Source organism: Salvelinus sp. IW2-2015, linkage group LG15 (assembly GCF_002910315.2).
Source record: "Salvelinus sp. IW2-2015 linkage group LG15, ASM291031v2, whole genome shotgun sequence".
NCBI classification, from domain to species: Eukaryota; Metazoa; Chordata; class Actinopteri; order Salmoniformes; family Salmonidae; genus Salvelinus; species Salvelinus sp. IW2-2015.
In genome coordinates, this window is record NC_036855.1 from 23,907,794 (window position 1) to 23,922,092 (window position 14,299).

At 42.9% G+C, this 14,299-nt stretch overlaps 1 protein-coding gene across 6 annotated transcripts in view; it reads right to left on the reverse strand.

Annotated features, from left to right (window-relative positions):
- Window positions 1-13,971, reverse strand: part of LOC111974511 (CAP-Gly domain-containing linker protein 1) — a 45,635-nt gene extending 31,664 nt beyond the window's left edge. For 2 of the 6 annotated variants that reach the window (XM_070447037.1, XM_070447036.1), the window contains exons 1-6: window positions 13,613-13,969; window positions 3,068-3,348; window positions 1,863-2,383; window positions 827-951; window positions 413-629; window positions 47-244 (exon numbers count right to left, since the gene is read on the reverse strand). In XM_070447037.1, coding sequence (XP_070303138.1) covers window positions 47-244; window positions 413-629; window positions 827-951; window positions 1,863-2,383; window positions 3,068-3,158 — 1,152 coding nt within the window. In that variant the 5' untranslated portion in view covers window positions 3,159-3,348; window positions 13,613-13,969. Of the gene's footprint in view, window positions 1-46; window positions 245-412; window positions 630-826; window positions 952-1,862; window positions 2,384-3,067; window positions 3,349-13,612 lie in introns of all 6 variants that reach the window. The other 4 variants (XM_070447035.1, XM_024002246.2, XM_070447039.1 and 1 more) reach the window with 4 other exon arrangements.
- Between the last annotated feature and the right edge of the window lie 328 nt (window positions 13,972-14,299).

The following is a 14,299-nucleotide window of genomic DNA, read 5'->3' on the forward strand; positions in this document are numbered from 1 at the left end:
TGTGTGTGTGTGTATGCATAAGCCATAAGGGGGAGTGTGTATTGACCTGTTCCTGGTCATCTCTCAGCAGGGTCAGTTCCTGCTCCACCTCGCCCACATGGGTGGTTGCCTTGGCCACCTCTGCCCTCTCCATGTCACGCTCTGCCATCAGCTGCTCGATGTGCTGCTGCTTCTCCTTCAGCACCTCCTGAACTGCTGTGGTGCCAGAGATCTTCCTTGAGTACCGTGATGACGTTTCTGTCAACTGTGGTGGGGGACCAGAGAAGAGTGTTTAAGACTGGTGAATTGGGGGATGGAGTTCTACCAGACAAGACCCAATTAAAGAACAGACATCTTGTTTACACTGCAGGTGTGTACGTGTGTGCACTTATGAGTGTGTGTCTTTGAGTGTGTGTGTGCTCGTGTTTCTCACCAGGCCTGTGCGACTGGGCTTGGCGCTGACAGAGGAGGTCACAGAGCTCATGGAGCTGATGGAGGAGGTGCTGGGGCTGCGCTTCAGGCCTGAGGGCGTGGCCACCACCTTCCGCACCGTGGTCTTTGCCTTGGCCGGCGTGGTGGAGGGGAAGCCGATGCGCGTGACCTTGTGGACCGGGGCAAACAGGCCATACTTGGGTTGGCACTGAAAGTATCTGGGGAAACACAAATTAAAGGCATAAGACAAAAAACATGTCAGTGCCAACTTTATTATTATTATTATTAATTTTTTTACAATATATGAATAACACCCATAAGACTTGGCTGTTCTTAACTCTCTTTTATGCCAATTGGTTGCCAGGGAGTGGCATCTTTCTCAAGCCTGTGTAATAATCCTCTCTGGTCTGATTACCTGGTTCCTGCCACTGCCCCATCGTTCTTTCCCAGGGGCTCATCCAGTTCCACACCACACCACTCTCCCTTGGCAAAGTCCGTTTCACCAAGAAAGCGAACCACACCAGCTTTTGTGCCACCAACCTGCAGAGACAGTACAAAGAAAGAGTTCAGAAAAGCCTAATAAAAATAATACCAATAATAATTTAACTTATAGAGCACTTTTCATTACAGAAAGAATATCCAAGCGCCTAGAGGGTAACTAGCTTGGCTTGCAATAAAACCACTAAGGCAACAGTACATAATAATAATCATCAATACATGCAACCTGTCAACATCAAAGAGCTGATAAATGCATAGTCAGCATTTACTTTTCCAATTCTCTAAAGGGAGAAGTGAGAAAAGCACCCTCCCTTCAAGTGAATATTGCGAATATTTGATCTTGTATCTCCACAGACGAGTTTGTTTTAGTTTGCTACTATATATGGTATTTTGTTGGACAGTCCCTGTCACATTTCCTCTGAGCGTCAGTGACACACTTCCTCTCAACACAATGTGTTACACAGCCTGAAGCTGACTATGAGAGAAAGAGAGAGGGGCCTTGGCCAACACTCAGGAAGGAAGGTGCTCATAAGAGGACAGAACTTGGCTGTGAACCGAGTGACTATACACAGACACTGAGCTCACGGAGGCGTGTTAGAACGTACGTTCTCATTGGTCAGTGAGAAGTTGGGAGTGAGGTGGGTGGAGACTGTTCTGCAGACACATTCCTGAGTGATTACAATGGTGAAAGGTGTCCGTCATATGACTCTGAGACCAGCCTGTATTTACGGCAAAGTCGCCACACAAGGGGCAAGAGGAGTGGGTGGAGCCGGGGCTTGCCCAGGGGAGAGGGGGAACATTTGAGACCAACTTGCAAAGATGAACTAGCGAGCAGGTGCAGAAAAATAAGCATTCACACCTATTAACCGAACGGAATGAAACAGGCTTCGGGATAAAAGCTGCCTGATCAAAAATAACCGCTGCTTTCAAAGTGTTAATGAACTAAGCCATACCAAAACACGGTCTCCATTCTTCAGCTCCCTCTCCCCCTTCTTGACCGAGCCGGTGTCTGAGAGGTTGGAGATAGACTCGCTGTTTGTGCGTGCCAGGTTGGAGGCTGGAGTGGCGGGCATTGCAGTTGAGGCCTTCTTGACAGAGGGGGTGTGAGAGGCCAGGCTGGCGGTGGAGGGGGTGGGTGACCCAGCCCGGGATGGAGGTGCTGTCTGAGTCCCGTTGGCCTCACCCTCTGTGTAGGACAGCTTGGAGGGGCGAGTGAATATCCCCTTCAAGGGCTCACACTGGAAGTAGCGCACCCCTGCCACCGAGCCATCGTTCTTCCCAATGGGCTCATCCAACACAATGCCAGCCCACTGTCCTGGTGCAAACTGAGCATCCCCCAGGAACTGCACCACGCCAGGTTTGTTCCCATTCACCCACACCCGCTCCCCGACCTGGAAGTTCTCCCCGCCATCTTGCGTCCCCACTGCACCTCCACCTGGAGTGGACTTGTCAGCTGCGACTACTTTGGGTCCGGCTGCAGGGAAACGGGTGGAAAACATTCAATTACTGCCAGTGAGCCAACTTCACTGAGCTAACAGATCTAACATGAAGGAGTTAGCTCACAGAACATGACACATTTACCTTGTTATTCAATAGTTTCAAACTCTTAGCCCATAGTGCCATATGTTACATACCATCAACAATTACTGTTGCCTGATATTCTATATACAAATGAACTTGGTCAAATGTTAACAGCTGACCAATGTACAAATAATTGTTTATTGGATGACATCAAGAGGTCAAACTTCACAGTCACATTTTCATATGACCTCTGACTGTCAACGCTTTGAAACAAAATAGCAGCACATTTCACACAGCAAGATAAAGAGCGCTGTGTCTAAAGCCTCTAGTAGACTCACTTCACCCAATTTCTCCTACTGAAAAATATAGGTAATCCACCATATTGGAGAGATTTTAGGGGTAAATACTATAGCCTGCGGCTCCAAAATGGCCAGTGACTGATAAGGTCTACAGCATAAGGTCTACATCAAATCTAAATCAGCAGATCCAGACTGACGAAGCAGTAAAGCCCCTTTTATTGCAACCGTAAGCCGATTGATGATGATCCAAGCCAGAGGTTAAGTGCTGTAGCTCCCACAGCCTGGAATGAGAAGCAGCCAGGCCATGTGAACCGCTGATGCTGAGGAGGAGATCTTACCAGTGGAAGGGGAGGTCTTGGTGGCTGGCGCCCCCGTCGGCCTGCCTATCTTGCTGGGCGCTTTGAGCCCGCTGGGCTTGGCTGTGCTCATGTTTCCTCTCTGTGTGCTGTGAAATCCACAGGGCCTTTCTGTCCGTCAGTGGGCGCCGGCTGACCCCAAACCATCGACGTAGTTGTGCTCAGCCTCTGAGATGACAATGCTCTCCAAGTAGCAACACCAAAATAAATGAACCAGAAATAAAAGACAGGAAAAAGGGGTGAGGGAGGGGGAAAAAAGGACCCTGTTAAGAGAAAGGAAATACATTAGTGCAACAAACAGCTTTGTACAGTATGCACTTTTTAAATATTAGCCTATTTACTTTGCATAATAGACTACTAATGATAATAAACCAGCATAATAAACCACATTAAAGGAAATGGGATTTTCAATAACCATAGAATACTTCAGTTAAATGGAAAGCCAGGAGGGAGTGTTTGTTCCACTGGTCCATTTTTTACTTTCAAAACACTGGCTTCTTATATTGATTTGTTCATTTGGTTCAACTTCAACATCATGGGTGGCACTGCCAAGGCTTATTGTTTACAATGGATTAATGGTGAGAATAGATGGGCTGAATGGTCTGTCCTCGACATTCAAATGATCTCATGTCAATGTAGGCAGTCTGTTATCACAACAAGCAGAATCTCTCCCCCCGTCACAGTCAGTTCTATTCTAAAAATACTCAGTCACAAGCCAGGCCACATTCAAGTGTCTCTGTGTCTGTATTTGTCACCACCATACGAAAACAAGTTCTCTCGCTTTCCCTTTCACTCTCTCACACATGCAAAGTCGATCAGTCTTCTGTATCAACCACCCCAGTACCATTCATTTGCACTCATATTCGATTTTTTGTTGTTGTTGTGAAAGACAAACAGTGTGAGGCACCTGACCAGAGCATAAATCATCTTTCAACACCAGACATAAAGACCCCAAGGCACCTACTTGTCAGCCAGAGTACACTTCTTTTTTTGTTGTTGCTCAATAACATGTTGTTCTACCCTCACTGCTTTACTAAGCAGTTCTTAAAAATGGGCCCATTACATTCATTTAAAACACAATGACATCTTTCTAAATTCCTCACATTCCCACCACTAGTGCTCTGCTGTGTGAATGTGTGTTTGCCAGGGTTTACCAACCAATCAGGCCTAGCCTATAACTCTGTCCTCATCAAGAACAACTCATGAGTCTTGGGCCCTCCCTCATCACCATAAACTGTAGAGTTTGTGTGAAGAGGGAGGGATTAGTGCATAAACAGAAAGGAGTAGGGTGTTAAGCAGCCCTCCTACAGGACAGACTACTTTAGCTAAAGATGCTACAAGGGTCTAGCCTACCCGTTACTACCAGACTGACAATGAAAGAGTGACCTTGCCATAATCCGGAAATGTTTGTGTTGTCTTTTAAAGATTTCTCAATAAGGATAGATGACACTACAATTAGGATACCTAATAATATGTGAGAAATAGCATTAATAATGTAGTAACTGATGAAGCCGTTGGCCCGGAGGTGGCAACATGTGTGCTACTCAAGGTAGGTCAGACTGAATTTTATTGACAGTCTGCTAAGACTTGCAACAAGTTAGGAACTCCAAAGCCTTGAAATAATGCCTGTGGTTAAGAGACAGAGCAGCAGGTGGACAGCAAGGCTAGGGCAGTGAGCCTCCAGCCTGCACATATCAAGTTACGACCTTACCCCTGGAGGTCAACCACACACACTACTGCAGTACTGGAGCTATGGCAACACAAACTATGCACTATTGTAGTAGTAGGAGGTATGTGGTCGTACAGAATGTCATCCAATAGGACCCCATTGCCTACACAACTGTTCTACATCTGGCATACTGTATAGGCTATAAGGTGAGGCAACATCCGTAATGGAATAGTTCAACTTCCTACATCCATTTCCCTGACTATTATGCTGCCAGCCCTCTGAGTGAGAGCATCTAACATTATCAAGTCGCCTTGCATAATGGAAAACTGCGAACTAAAATAATTCAAAATAGATCTTGCAGCTAAGTCACAGACACAAAAGCCTAGATCTATTGAGCGCTCTCTCACACACAAACACACATCTGCCTGAATGCCAAAATAGATCTCTCAGCAACACAGAATAAAGGGTGAGTCAGCAGCATTGACCCAGATTCCATGCAGCACTCCAGTTTTCCCACTCTGTGTCTTTGAATGACACTGATTAGTGCTCCGAGGTCAGGAGGACGAGCACAGGCCCTCAAGGAAAAATCACAGAAATGATTGATATCTTTGTGGCAGCGAATAATGAGAGGATACATAGAAAGAGTAGAGGGGTCTATCTATTGTTGTGCCTGTTCTATTTAAGATAAGTTCACTATCTACTCACTATCTGTTCTACTCTATAGCAAATAATAATGAGCCACTTTACCCCAAATGTCTAGGCCTACATTTTCAAAGCTGTAACAGTATTAAACAAAAACAACCTCCCCAAAAACATGACTACCTCTCGTACATTGCGTTGCAAACTTCTTATGTCTTGAATCTATAGCAATGTTTGGAAAATGCTAAAGTCAACTTGCTTTCCCAAATAGACCAGCAATTTCTAGACTTGAAACCTGAGCATTACATTTAGAAACTGTGGACGTCTTGTGCCTATGAAAGTGAGAGAATGTTCTCAGCTTTCAGTTTATCCCTGGTGTAGTCAGCTGGTAATGGCAGGCCTAATCCTTTGCTCCTGACTCCCACTCTAATCTCTAGTTAGGAAGGCAGCCAAACACCAATGTTCTGTCAATGCAGGTTTTGGGTAATTCACATATCCTAGTGATGAACGCGCAAAATGACATGGTACTATGGAAAAGTTACCATACCAACTTCTTAAAACTAGGTTACTAGTCAGGCTTTTTTCATAAAAATAATTCCCATCCAGGTTAATTTAAATGAATTAACTTTGATTTGTTTAAATTTAAACTTACTTTCAAACCAGGATCATTTGCTGAAGCGCTTGTTTGACCCACTTCCTGTAGTGTGCAGACATTTTGTATTTTAGTGTTTCATTACATGTTTCTTATGGCACTGGGTTCACATGCCACCTGCAGAAAGTAAAGCACTTATTAAGAATTTACTAACTGAACAACACCAGTGCATGCTGTAAATTTAGGAGATATCAAAAACCAGATAGCTTGCTGGTCCACCATTCAATTGTACTTCCAAATAGTTTTTCAATGAAGACAGCACTGTAAAAATAAACATAACCTTGGGGCTCTGTTGGGATACATGACATGGGTGGGGACTGGAAGAGGACATGTTCTGGAAATCAAATTTACTTCCGAAACTGATTTGAGGGCCCAAAACATAGAGATAATCGAGTTCCATGTATGATTACTTGTTGCAGGAGCTTATCTACAGCATATCTGGCTTAGCTAAACCATGCACAGTAGGGAAGCATCGCTCTGACAGTTAGTTAGTTCTCTGAATGCAGGAAAAAGGCAAAGGACCTTGCATTTTTCACTGTACAATATACTTTTGCTGACATCAGTGGTGAAAAAGCCTCACTAAATGACACCTAATTTGCTTATTATGAATAATTGCAATGTACTGTACCCTCCACTTCCCCATTCCCTTCATGAAGGGCAAAAAGAGTAATTCACTTTCTCAGAGAAATGGATGCACTTGGAAACAGTTACTTGTCTCAGGGCATAAATCTTGAAAAGAGTGTTTACCCACTTGGTACTACAAGACTAGGGTTGAATGGCGGGAACCCGGTTACTGAGATTTACAGCACAAAACCACTCTCTTCTCACGGGATAAATAACAGTAGAAACCGGTAAATTATAATAAAAAATGTATATGAACAGCATGGCGTGAAATGGAAGTGTTAAATTATATCCAATGTCTAAATCTGGCTTCTCTATGGCCTCTGCATGATGGATCAACAAAACTCAGGGTAGGGTTCAGACCATCTCAGATTGGAGCGCAGTTCACAATCCATGTAGATCTATCATCTTACCATGGTCACTTTTTGTGACAGGTCGGCCTACATTTTCTGCAGCATAGTGTATAATATAAAGTCTGAATGCACATTTAATTGACCCATCTCCATCCGGCTTTCAGGGGTCACTTAATTTCTTTAATTGTAAAGATAGGCTGTTTTAAAACACTGCAGCTGCAATAAAAAATAACTATCGCTCGAATATCGTTGGTTTAAATCAGTGCATCGCGCGAGCACTCTCTCGCAGTCTTTCTCTCCATCAATTCCATTCAAATAGATAATCCTGTTCTAGATTGAGATATATATATGTCCTAGCCTACCTCTTTCAGGTAATACGTTCAATGCAGTATTATCCTTATATTTAGGTAATTAATGATGGGTTATGCATAATAAGCTTCTTAACTTATAGCCTCCGTCTCTTGCACAATACGCACGCACCTGAGCTCCGCTGGTGTCGCTCCTTAGCTCTTGGAGTCCCATGTAAAAAAAAAAGATAGACTAGAATAGCTTGCAGGACATTATTTTTTTTGCATTTCTTATACCAATATACTATTTGAAGAGGTACGCAAGCTCTTGTTTTCTAAATGTTAAATACAGCAGCCAATAGAAATCACAGGTACTGTCATTGGCTGCCACCTTTCCAACAAGTCAGTTCGTCAAATTTCTGCCCTGCTAGCGCTGCCCTGGTCAATTGTAAGTGCTGTTATTGTGAAGTGCAAATGTCTAGGAGCAACAACGGCTCAGCCGCGAAGTGATAGGCCACACAAGCTCACAGAATGGAACCGCCGAGTGCTAAAGGACGTAGAAATTGTCTGTCCTCGGTTGCAACACTCCCTACCGAGTTCCAAACTGCCTCTGGAAGCAACGTCAGCGCAAKAACTGTTCGTAGGGAACTTCATGAAATGGGTTTCYGTGGCCGAGCAGCCATACACCAGACTAATATCACCAWGCGCAATTCCAAGCRTCGGCTRGAGTGGTRTAAAGAGAGCGAGCAGTGGAAACGCGTTGCCTGGAGTGATGAATCACCCTTCACCATCTGGCAGTCCGACGGAAGATTGTGGGTTTGGCAGATGCATAGTGCCAACTGTATGTTTGGCGGAGGAGGAATAATGGTCTGGGGCTGTTTTTCATGGTATGGGCTAGGCCCCTTAGTTCCAGTAAACAGAAATCTTAATGCTACAGCATACAATGACATTCCAGACGATTTCTGTGCTTCCAACTTTGTGGCAACAGTTTGGGAAGGCCCTTTCTTGTYTCAGCATGACAATGCCCCYGTGCGCAAAGCGAGGTCCATACAGAAATATTTTGTTGAGGTCTGTGTGGAAGAACTTGACTGGCTTGCACAGAGCCCTGACTTCRACCCCATCAAACACCTTCGGGATTTAATGGGAAGTCAACTGCGAGCCAGGCCTAATCACCCAACATCAGTGCCCAACCTCACTAATGCTCTTGTGGTTGAATGGAAGCARGTCCCCACAGCAATGTTACAACATCTAGTGGAAAGCCTTCCCAGAAGAGTGTAGGCTGTTATTGCAGGACCAACTACACATTAATGCCGATGATTTTGGAATGAGATGTTCGACGAGCAGGTGTCCACATACTTTTGGTCATGTTGTGTATGAGTCAGCCTATTAATAATASAAATAGGCCCTATTATATTTCAAAATGAAAATCAAATTTGCTAGCCTATACTTGTAACTTTGTAGGCGGCATGTGCTGCACCATAATCCCATGTTCTCTGCTTTAACATGGTTTGAACGATGTACGTAATTCCAGTCCATATAATACAATACAGCACAGCAATAGAATGTACATTAAAAAAGATTAGCCTACAGGAGCTAGTTTCATTTATTTACCCAAGAGAGCATAGAGTTGTGTAATGTGCAGTAGCCTATATCATATATGTATTGGATAACGGCATGATCATTTGGGCTAGGGCTCCTTAAAATGTCTTTAACGTATGGCTCATCAGCATCAGGTAGCGTCAGTCTTACATTTTCGATCAAAGCTCTTATCAAATCCAGACATAGGCCTATTTATATGCTTTATAATGCTTTGAATGACACTTCCGGTTTCAGCGGGAAATACCGGGTTACCACAGAGAAAATATATTTATTCTCGGGATGGAAAAAAATTTAAATACAGGGAAAATATTCAAACCTACAACAGACTGTGGTTGTAGAATGTAAAAGAATCAGACAAGACTACCTGCCTAACCAACCTGGTCCAATATAATGTAGGCTAGGTGAAAATAATAAAAGTTCTAGCAGGCATTTTAAATCTAAGGACAAGGTCAAAATATCTGTGCCARGGAACATAGTCCAACTTTTCTCTGCATTAGATGCACCACAATAGCAATGCAATGGGCTGTCCCATCAACCTTTTACTAAGCAAGCCGTTCTTGCCAGTGTTTCGTAGTGTATTGATGCAGATTCCTGGCCGATTTCCCTCCAAAGAAAAGACCAAGAATATAATTAGGCCTACAATGGAATGAAAGAATATCAGGGCAAATAACCTCATATTTTCTTTGTAACTATAACTTGTTACAATACTATAACCATGTTAGTACGACTTTATTCTGTGGGGTGCTGTAACAAACATGAAGCTGTGGGAAATCAAAGTGCAGAAAAAACAATGTGCCCTATATACTTTGTGTGGTTAACAATTGCATGCTGAAAAAGAGATTCAGGGACATGCAGGGACACTCAGCATGGGACTTAAGGATCTTGGTCTAAAAGACAGCTATTGAATAGCACTTGACTAGTCTTGACTCGTACACCAGCCAGTGGGCAGGCTTAGCCTAAAGAAGAGCCTTGGCACCTGCCACATCTYTTGAAGAGCCTGCCCGAGCGAGTGGCTATAAATCACAAACAATGGAAGGAGCTGAGCTGTGTGCCATCTGCACTCTCATAGGTTTTCTTGGTAATTTGCCCAATCATAAGGCCTACTATGTCCCTGTCCTCCCTCAAATCGCTTCCCAGTATTGTACACTGTTCGACTGTAGAAAGTGTGAACAACACATCACACATTCGAATCAAACACACCCCTGCTGCCCCCCACCACATATTGAGTGCACTAAAGACATGCTCCAGCTCTTCTCTTTGAGGAAACATCTACTGGGGTCATTATATAGCCCCCTTAGTGATGGCAGCAGAAGCTGTGCGGAGCAGAGACACTTCATTAGCTGTTAACAAAAAGGCAGGATCCTGCAACCCCCAATACCTATAGCTCCCCACTTACAACCTCTGATAGGCCAACACGAACACAACCAGCCTGGTTCAGCACTTGTCTTCTAGAGCTATAGTTGAGTTAGGCCTAATGCCACCCTCCCCCCCAAAAAATAAATAATCAAAGTTTGTTTTCATGGCTTGGTTGTGAAATAGGCTCATCATTACAGACACATTTTTCCTCCAGCATTGACTGTACTTTAAAAAAGCCTCAACTTTAGAACATTCAAGAAGCATTGTTGGGTTTACTTGTAATACCAAATAACTGTTCTTTTTTAAGGACCAGTTCCTTCATAGCAGGCATAGAAATCGTACATATTAAATCATAAACAATAGCCTAATCAGACAGCTCAGTTTGGGATCGACTAAATTCTGAAACATCAGTAGTACAGTGAGCAAAGCAGGAGTTTAAGACAACCAGCACTTTCTTGGATCAAAAGATTAAACAAATATGAGATCAAACAAGCTTGGCTGGTTTGTTTTAACATTTAGCAGATTCATGTGGAAACAATTAAACTGTAAACTAATTGCTTGTAGTGGTATGTTATGTTATTGTTTGTTGATGGTTTTGCTGTAAATCAGAGATGGTAGTCAAACACCAGACTCAATGCCATAGATATTATTCAATAATAAATGGTCAGCTCACTGGCACACTTTCTGTTACTTATCTTGCTCTAGTCTAGCAATTCAAGTGAGCTTTCAGAGCAGGGACAATACCAAAGAGCCCTCACTTCTTGGGCACCTGAGATGCCCAAGAAGTGAGGAAACCAGGTTAACTGTTGGCAACCTAAAACCTGGCTGAGCTCTTTTACCCTGAGTATATAAAGGGCCTGGCTGCCTCTGCAGAGTACAGCCTTGGTGGCTGAGAGCAGGTATCAGATCCACCACCGAGCCTGGCACAGGACACAGAGGAACATAAGGTCAAATAAACCTTGGTCGGTGCACCTGCTGCTGTTACCGGTGGAGGCCAAACTTCTTGAGCCTTGTTGGTGGACTTTGATCCAAGCATAAAAAGAAACCTAAGCATGAAGTTCTCTCCATTCTGCTGAACTCTATCAATTATGAGGCCAAAAACTAGGCAGATGATTTTTCATGATCAAATGTTACCCGAACAGGTTTATCATTTAATCATTACTGAAGAATTTCAACTGAGAGCATGATCAGTGTCAAACAAGCACTGAAACCAAGTCAAGGTCACAGATATTTTTTACACGTCTTCCGTTTCATTTTTCTGTATTTATTTGATTTTGTTATTTTAACTACTCTATGGTTATTATTTAAGCAATAACGCATGAGGGGTTGTGGTATATGGCCAATATACCACGGCTAAGGGCTGTTCTTTTGCACGACGCAACACGGAGTGCCTGGACACAGCCCTTAGCCATGGTATATTGGCCATGTGGCGGCAGGTAGCCTAGTGGTTAGAGCGTTGGGCCAGTAACCGGAAGGTTGCTGAATTGAATCCATGAGCTGAGCTGACAAGGTAAAAATCTGTTGTTCTGCCCGAGCAAGGCAGTTAACCCACTGTTAACCGGGCGCCGAAGACATGGATGTTGATTAAGGCAGCCCCCCGCACCTCTCTGATTCAGAGGGGTTGGGTTAAATGTGGAAGACTCATTTCAGTTGAATACATTCAGTTGGACAACTGACTCGGTATCCCCCCTTTCCCTATATATAGCAAAMCCCTGAGGTGCCTTATTGGTAACCACTAAATATAAATGTTTTGTCATACCTGTGGTATACGGTCTCATATATCAACATTCAGAGCTTGAAACACACAGTTACTAATATTGCTTAGATAACCATAATCTACTATTATGTATTGATTTCTTTATGCAGTGTGCACTGACCAAAACACCGGAATAATTATCACTGTGAATCAATTTAATGTTTATTTGTGTGTCAATTAATCCCATAAGTAAGGGATGGGTTGCCAACTGGTGATTTGACACGAAAATKAAAATGTAATTCATTCATTCATATAATAGATTACCTTAACCTGAGTTTAGGTACAAAGTATCAAGTGATTTTAATCACTACCATGTTAGAATATTTTACTCCACTACATTCCTAAAGAAAATAATGTACTTTTTACTCTATACACTTTCACTGACATCCAAAAATAGTCGTTACATTTTGATTGCTTAGCAGGCCAGTTGTGGTCCAATTCGTATCAAGAGAACATCCCTGGTCATCCCCACTGCCTCTCATTTGGCAGACTCGCTAAACAAATGCTTCGWTTGTAAATTATGTCCGAGTGTTGGGTGTGACCCTGGCGATCCATAAATCAAAAAAAAAGGTTTGCGTCAGGTTTGCTTAATGTAAGGAATTGAAATGATTTATACTTTCACTTTTTATTTTGATACTTAAGTATATTTGAGCAATTACATTTACTTTTGATACTTAAGTATATTCAAAACCAAATAATTTGACTTACTCAAGTAGTAATTTACTGGGTGACTTTCACTTGAGTAATTTTCTATCTTTACTTTTACTCAAGTATGACATTGGGTACTTTTTCCACCACCGAATAGCATTTCCTTGAAGTTAGCTAGCAAGGTATAAATAAGTAAGCTGACAGAGACATATATTTCGTCGTCCATTCGAAAGGTTCCCTGGGAGATTTCCCACGTGTCATAGTCCCACTGACGCATTGCCATTCCAGTGTGTTGTTTTCAGTGTGGTCGATGAGGTGGCACATCTGGACATCGTTTGACAGTACCTTCGAAAAGTGCTATGATGCGAACTTCAAGAAAACTCGATTGGGTTAACAATCTAAATGTATTGAAACAGTTGCTAGTAGATCGTCTCGCAAAAAAAACTACACAAGCGAGTTAGCTAACATTAGTAGCTATACTCTGCCAGGCCTGTGCCTGCCAACTCAGCTCGCTAGCTACGATACTAAGTTATCATTCCACTTGAGAAAAGTGATTAAACTAATGACACATTTTCCGGTCTCTGCTCGCAGCAAGGCTATCATGAAGTTTCGAGAAGAAAACTGACAAATACATGGCGTTCCGAAAAAGTTAGCTACCCAGTTGCTACGTTTTCATACTATTTTAGCTTTCCTAAGCCACGCAAACATAGCACACTGACAAAGGGTTGCCATTAACGTTACTAAGGAAACTAACGTTATCGTTAGCTAGTTCTACTGGTAGACGGAATCACAGGTCCGAATGCCAAATCGTACTGCAATGTCAACGCTAACGGACAACCGGTCTTGAACTAGCGATTATGATCTCTGGTATAAAAATGATCTAAAATCACGTCTTCTGTTAACATATMATCTCCAAATCAAAACATGCTGAAAATGTGGTTAGTTACCGGTTGTTAGCTAGCTAACCTTGAAGGCCCAGGTAGTAGTGGCTGGCTTGGCTTCTTCTACCTCCAGAAGGCTAAACGATGTAGCCGTGAGCTAAGATGAGGCTTAGCAACTCCCTTTTCCTCCGTGGGTTGTTGTGGGCTCATTGACCTGGCTGAGGGCCCGCCCGGCTAACCATAAAGCTAACGTGAGATAGCGGATGCAAGTCTTTTCACACATCCTTACCTGTGGCACTCTCGTATGAACCGTTTGACGAAAAGCTAGATAGAAACAATCCCACAGATACTGCTGAGTTGTCTCCCCAACCGAAGCCTTCTGTTTCGAGTCCGACCGAGGTGCTGATTGAGTGATGCAATGACGTAAAATGGTCTCGCCTCTTTAGACAGTAAAAAAAAAAAAAAATCTAATACTGGACCACAAATTGAACAATAAGTTACGAGAATTGTTATACGAACACGCAATAGGTTATAAGATTAATTTGCTAAATATATATTTGTTAAACAAGCTACTAAACTTGCATTATTGCTCGTCTGTCAAAACGAAAAATCATTTATACACTTTAATTAGGACCATTTGCTCGGATTAACATTTTTTGAGCATGCCATTTTCGTCATGTTTTTCCAAAAAATCCATATAGGCAAACGGTTACCACCCAAATACAGTTGCTCGTTTCCCTGTACTGATTTTGA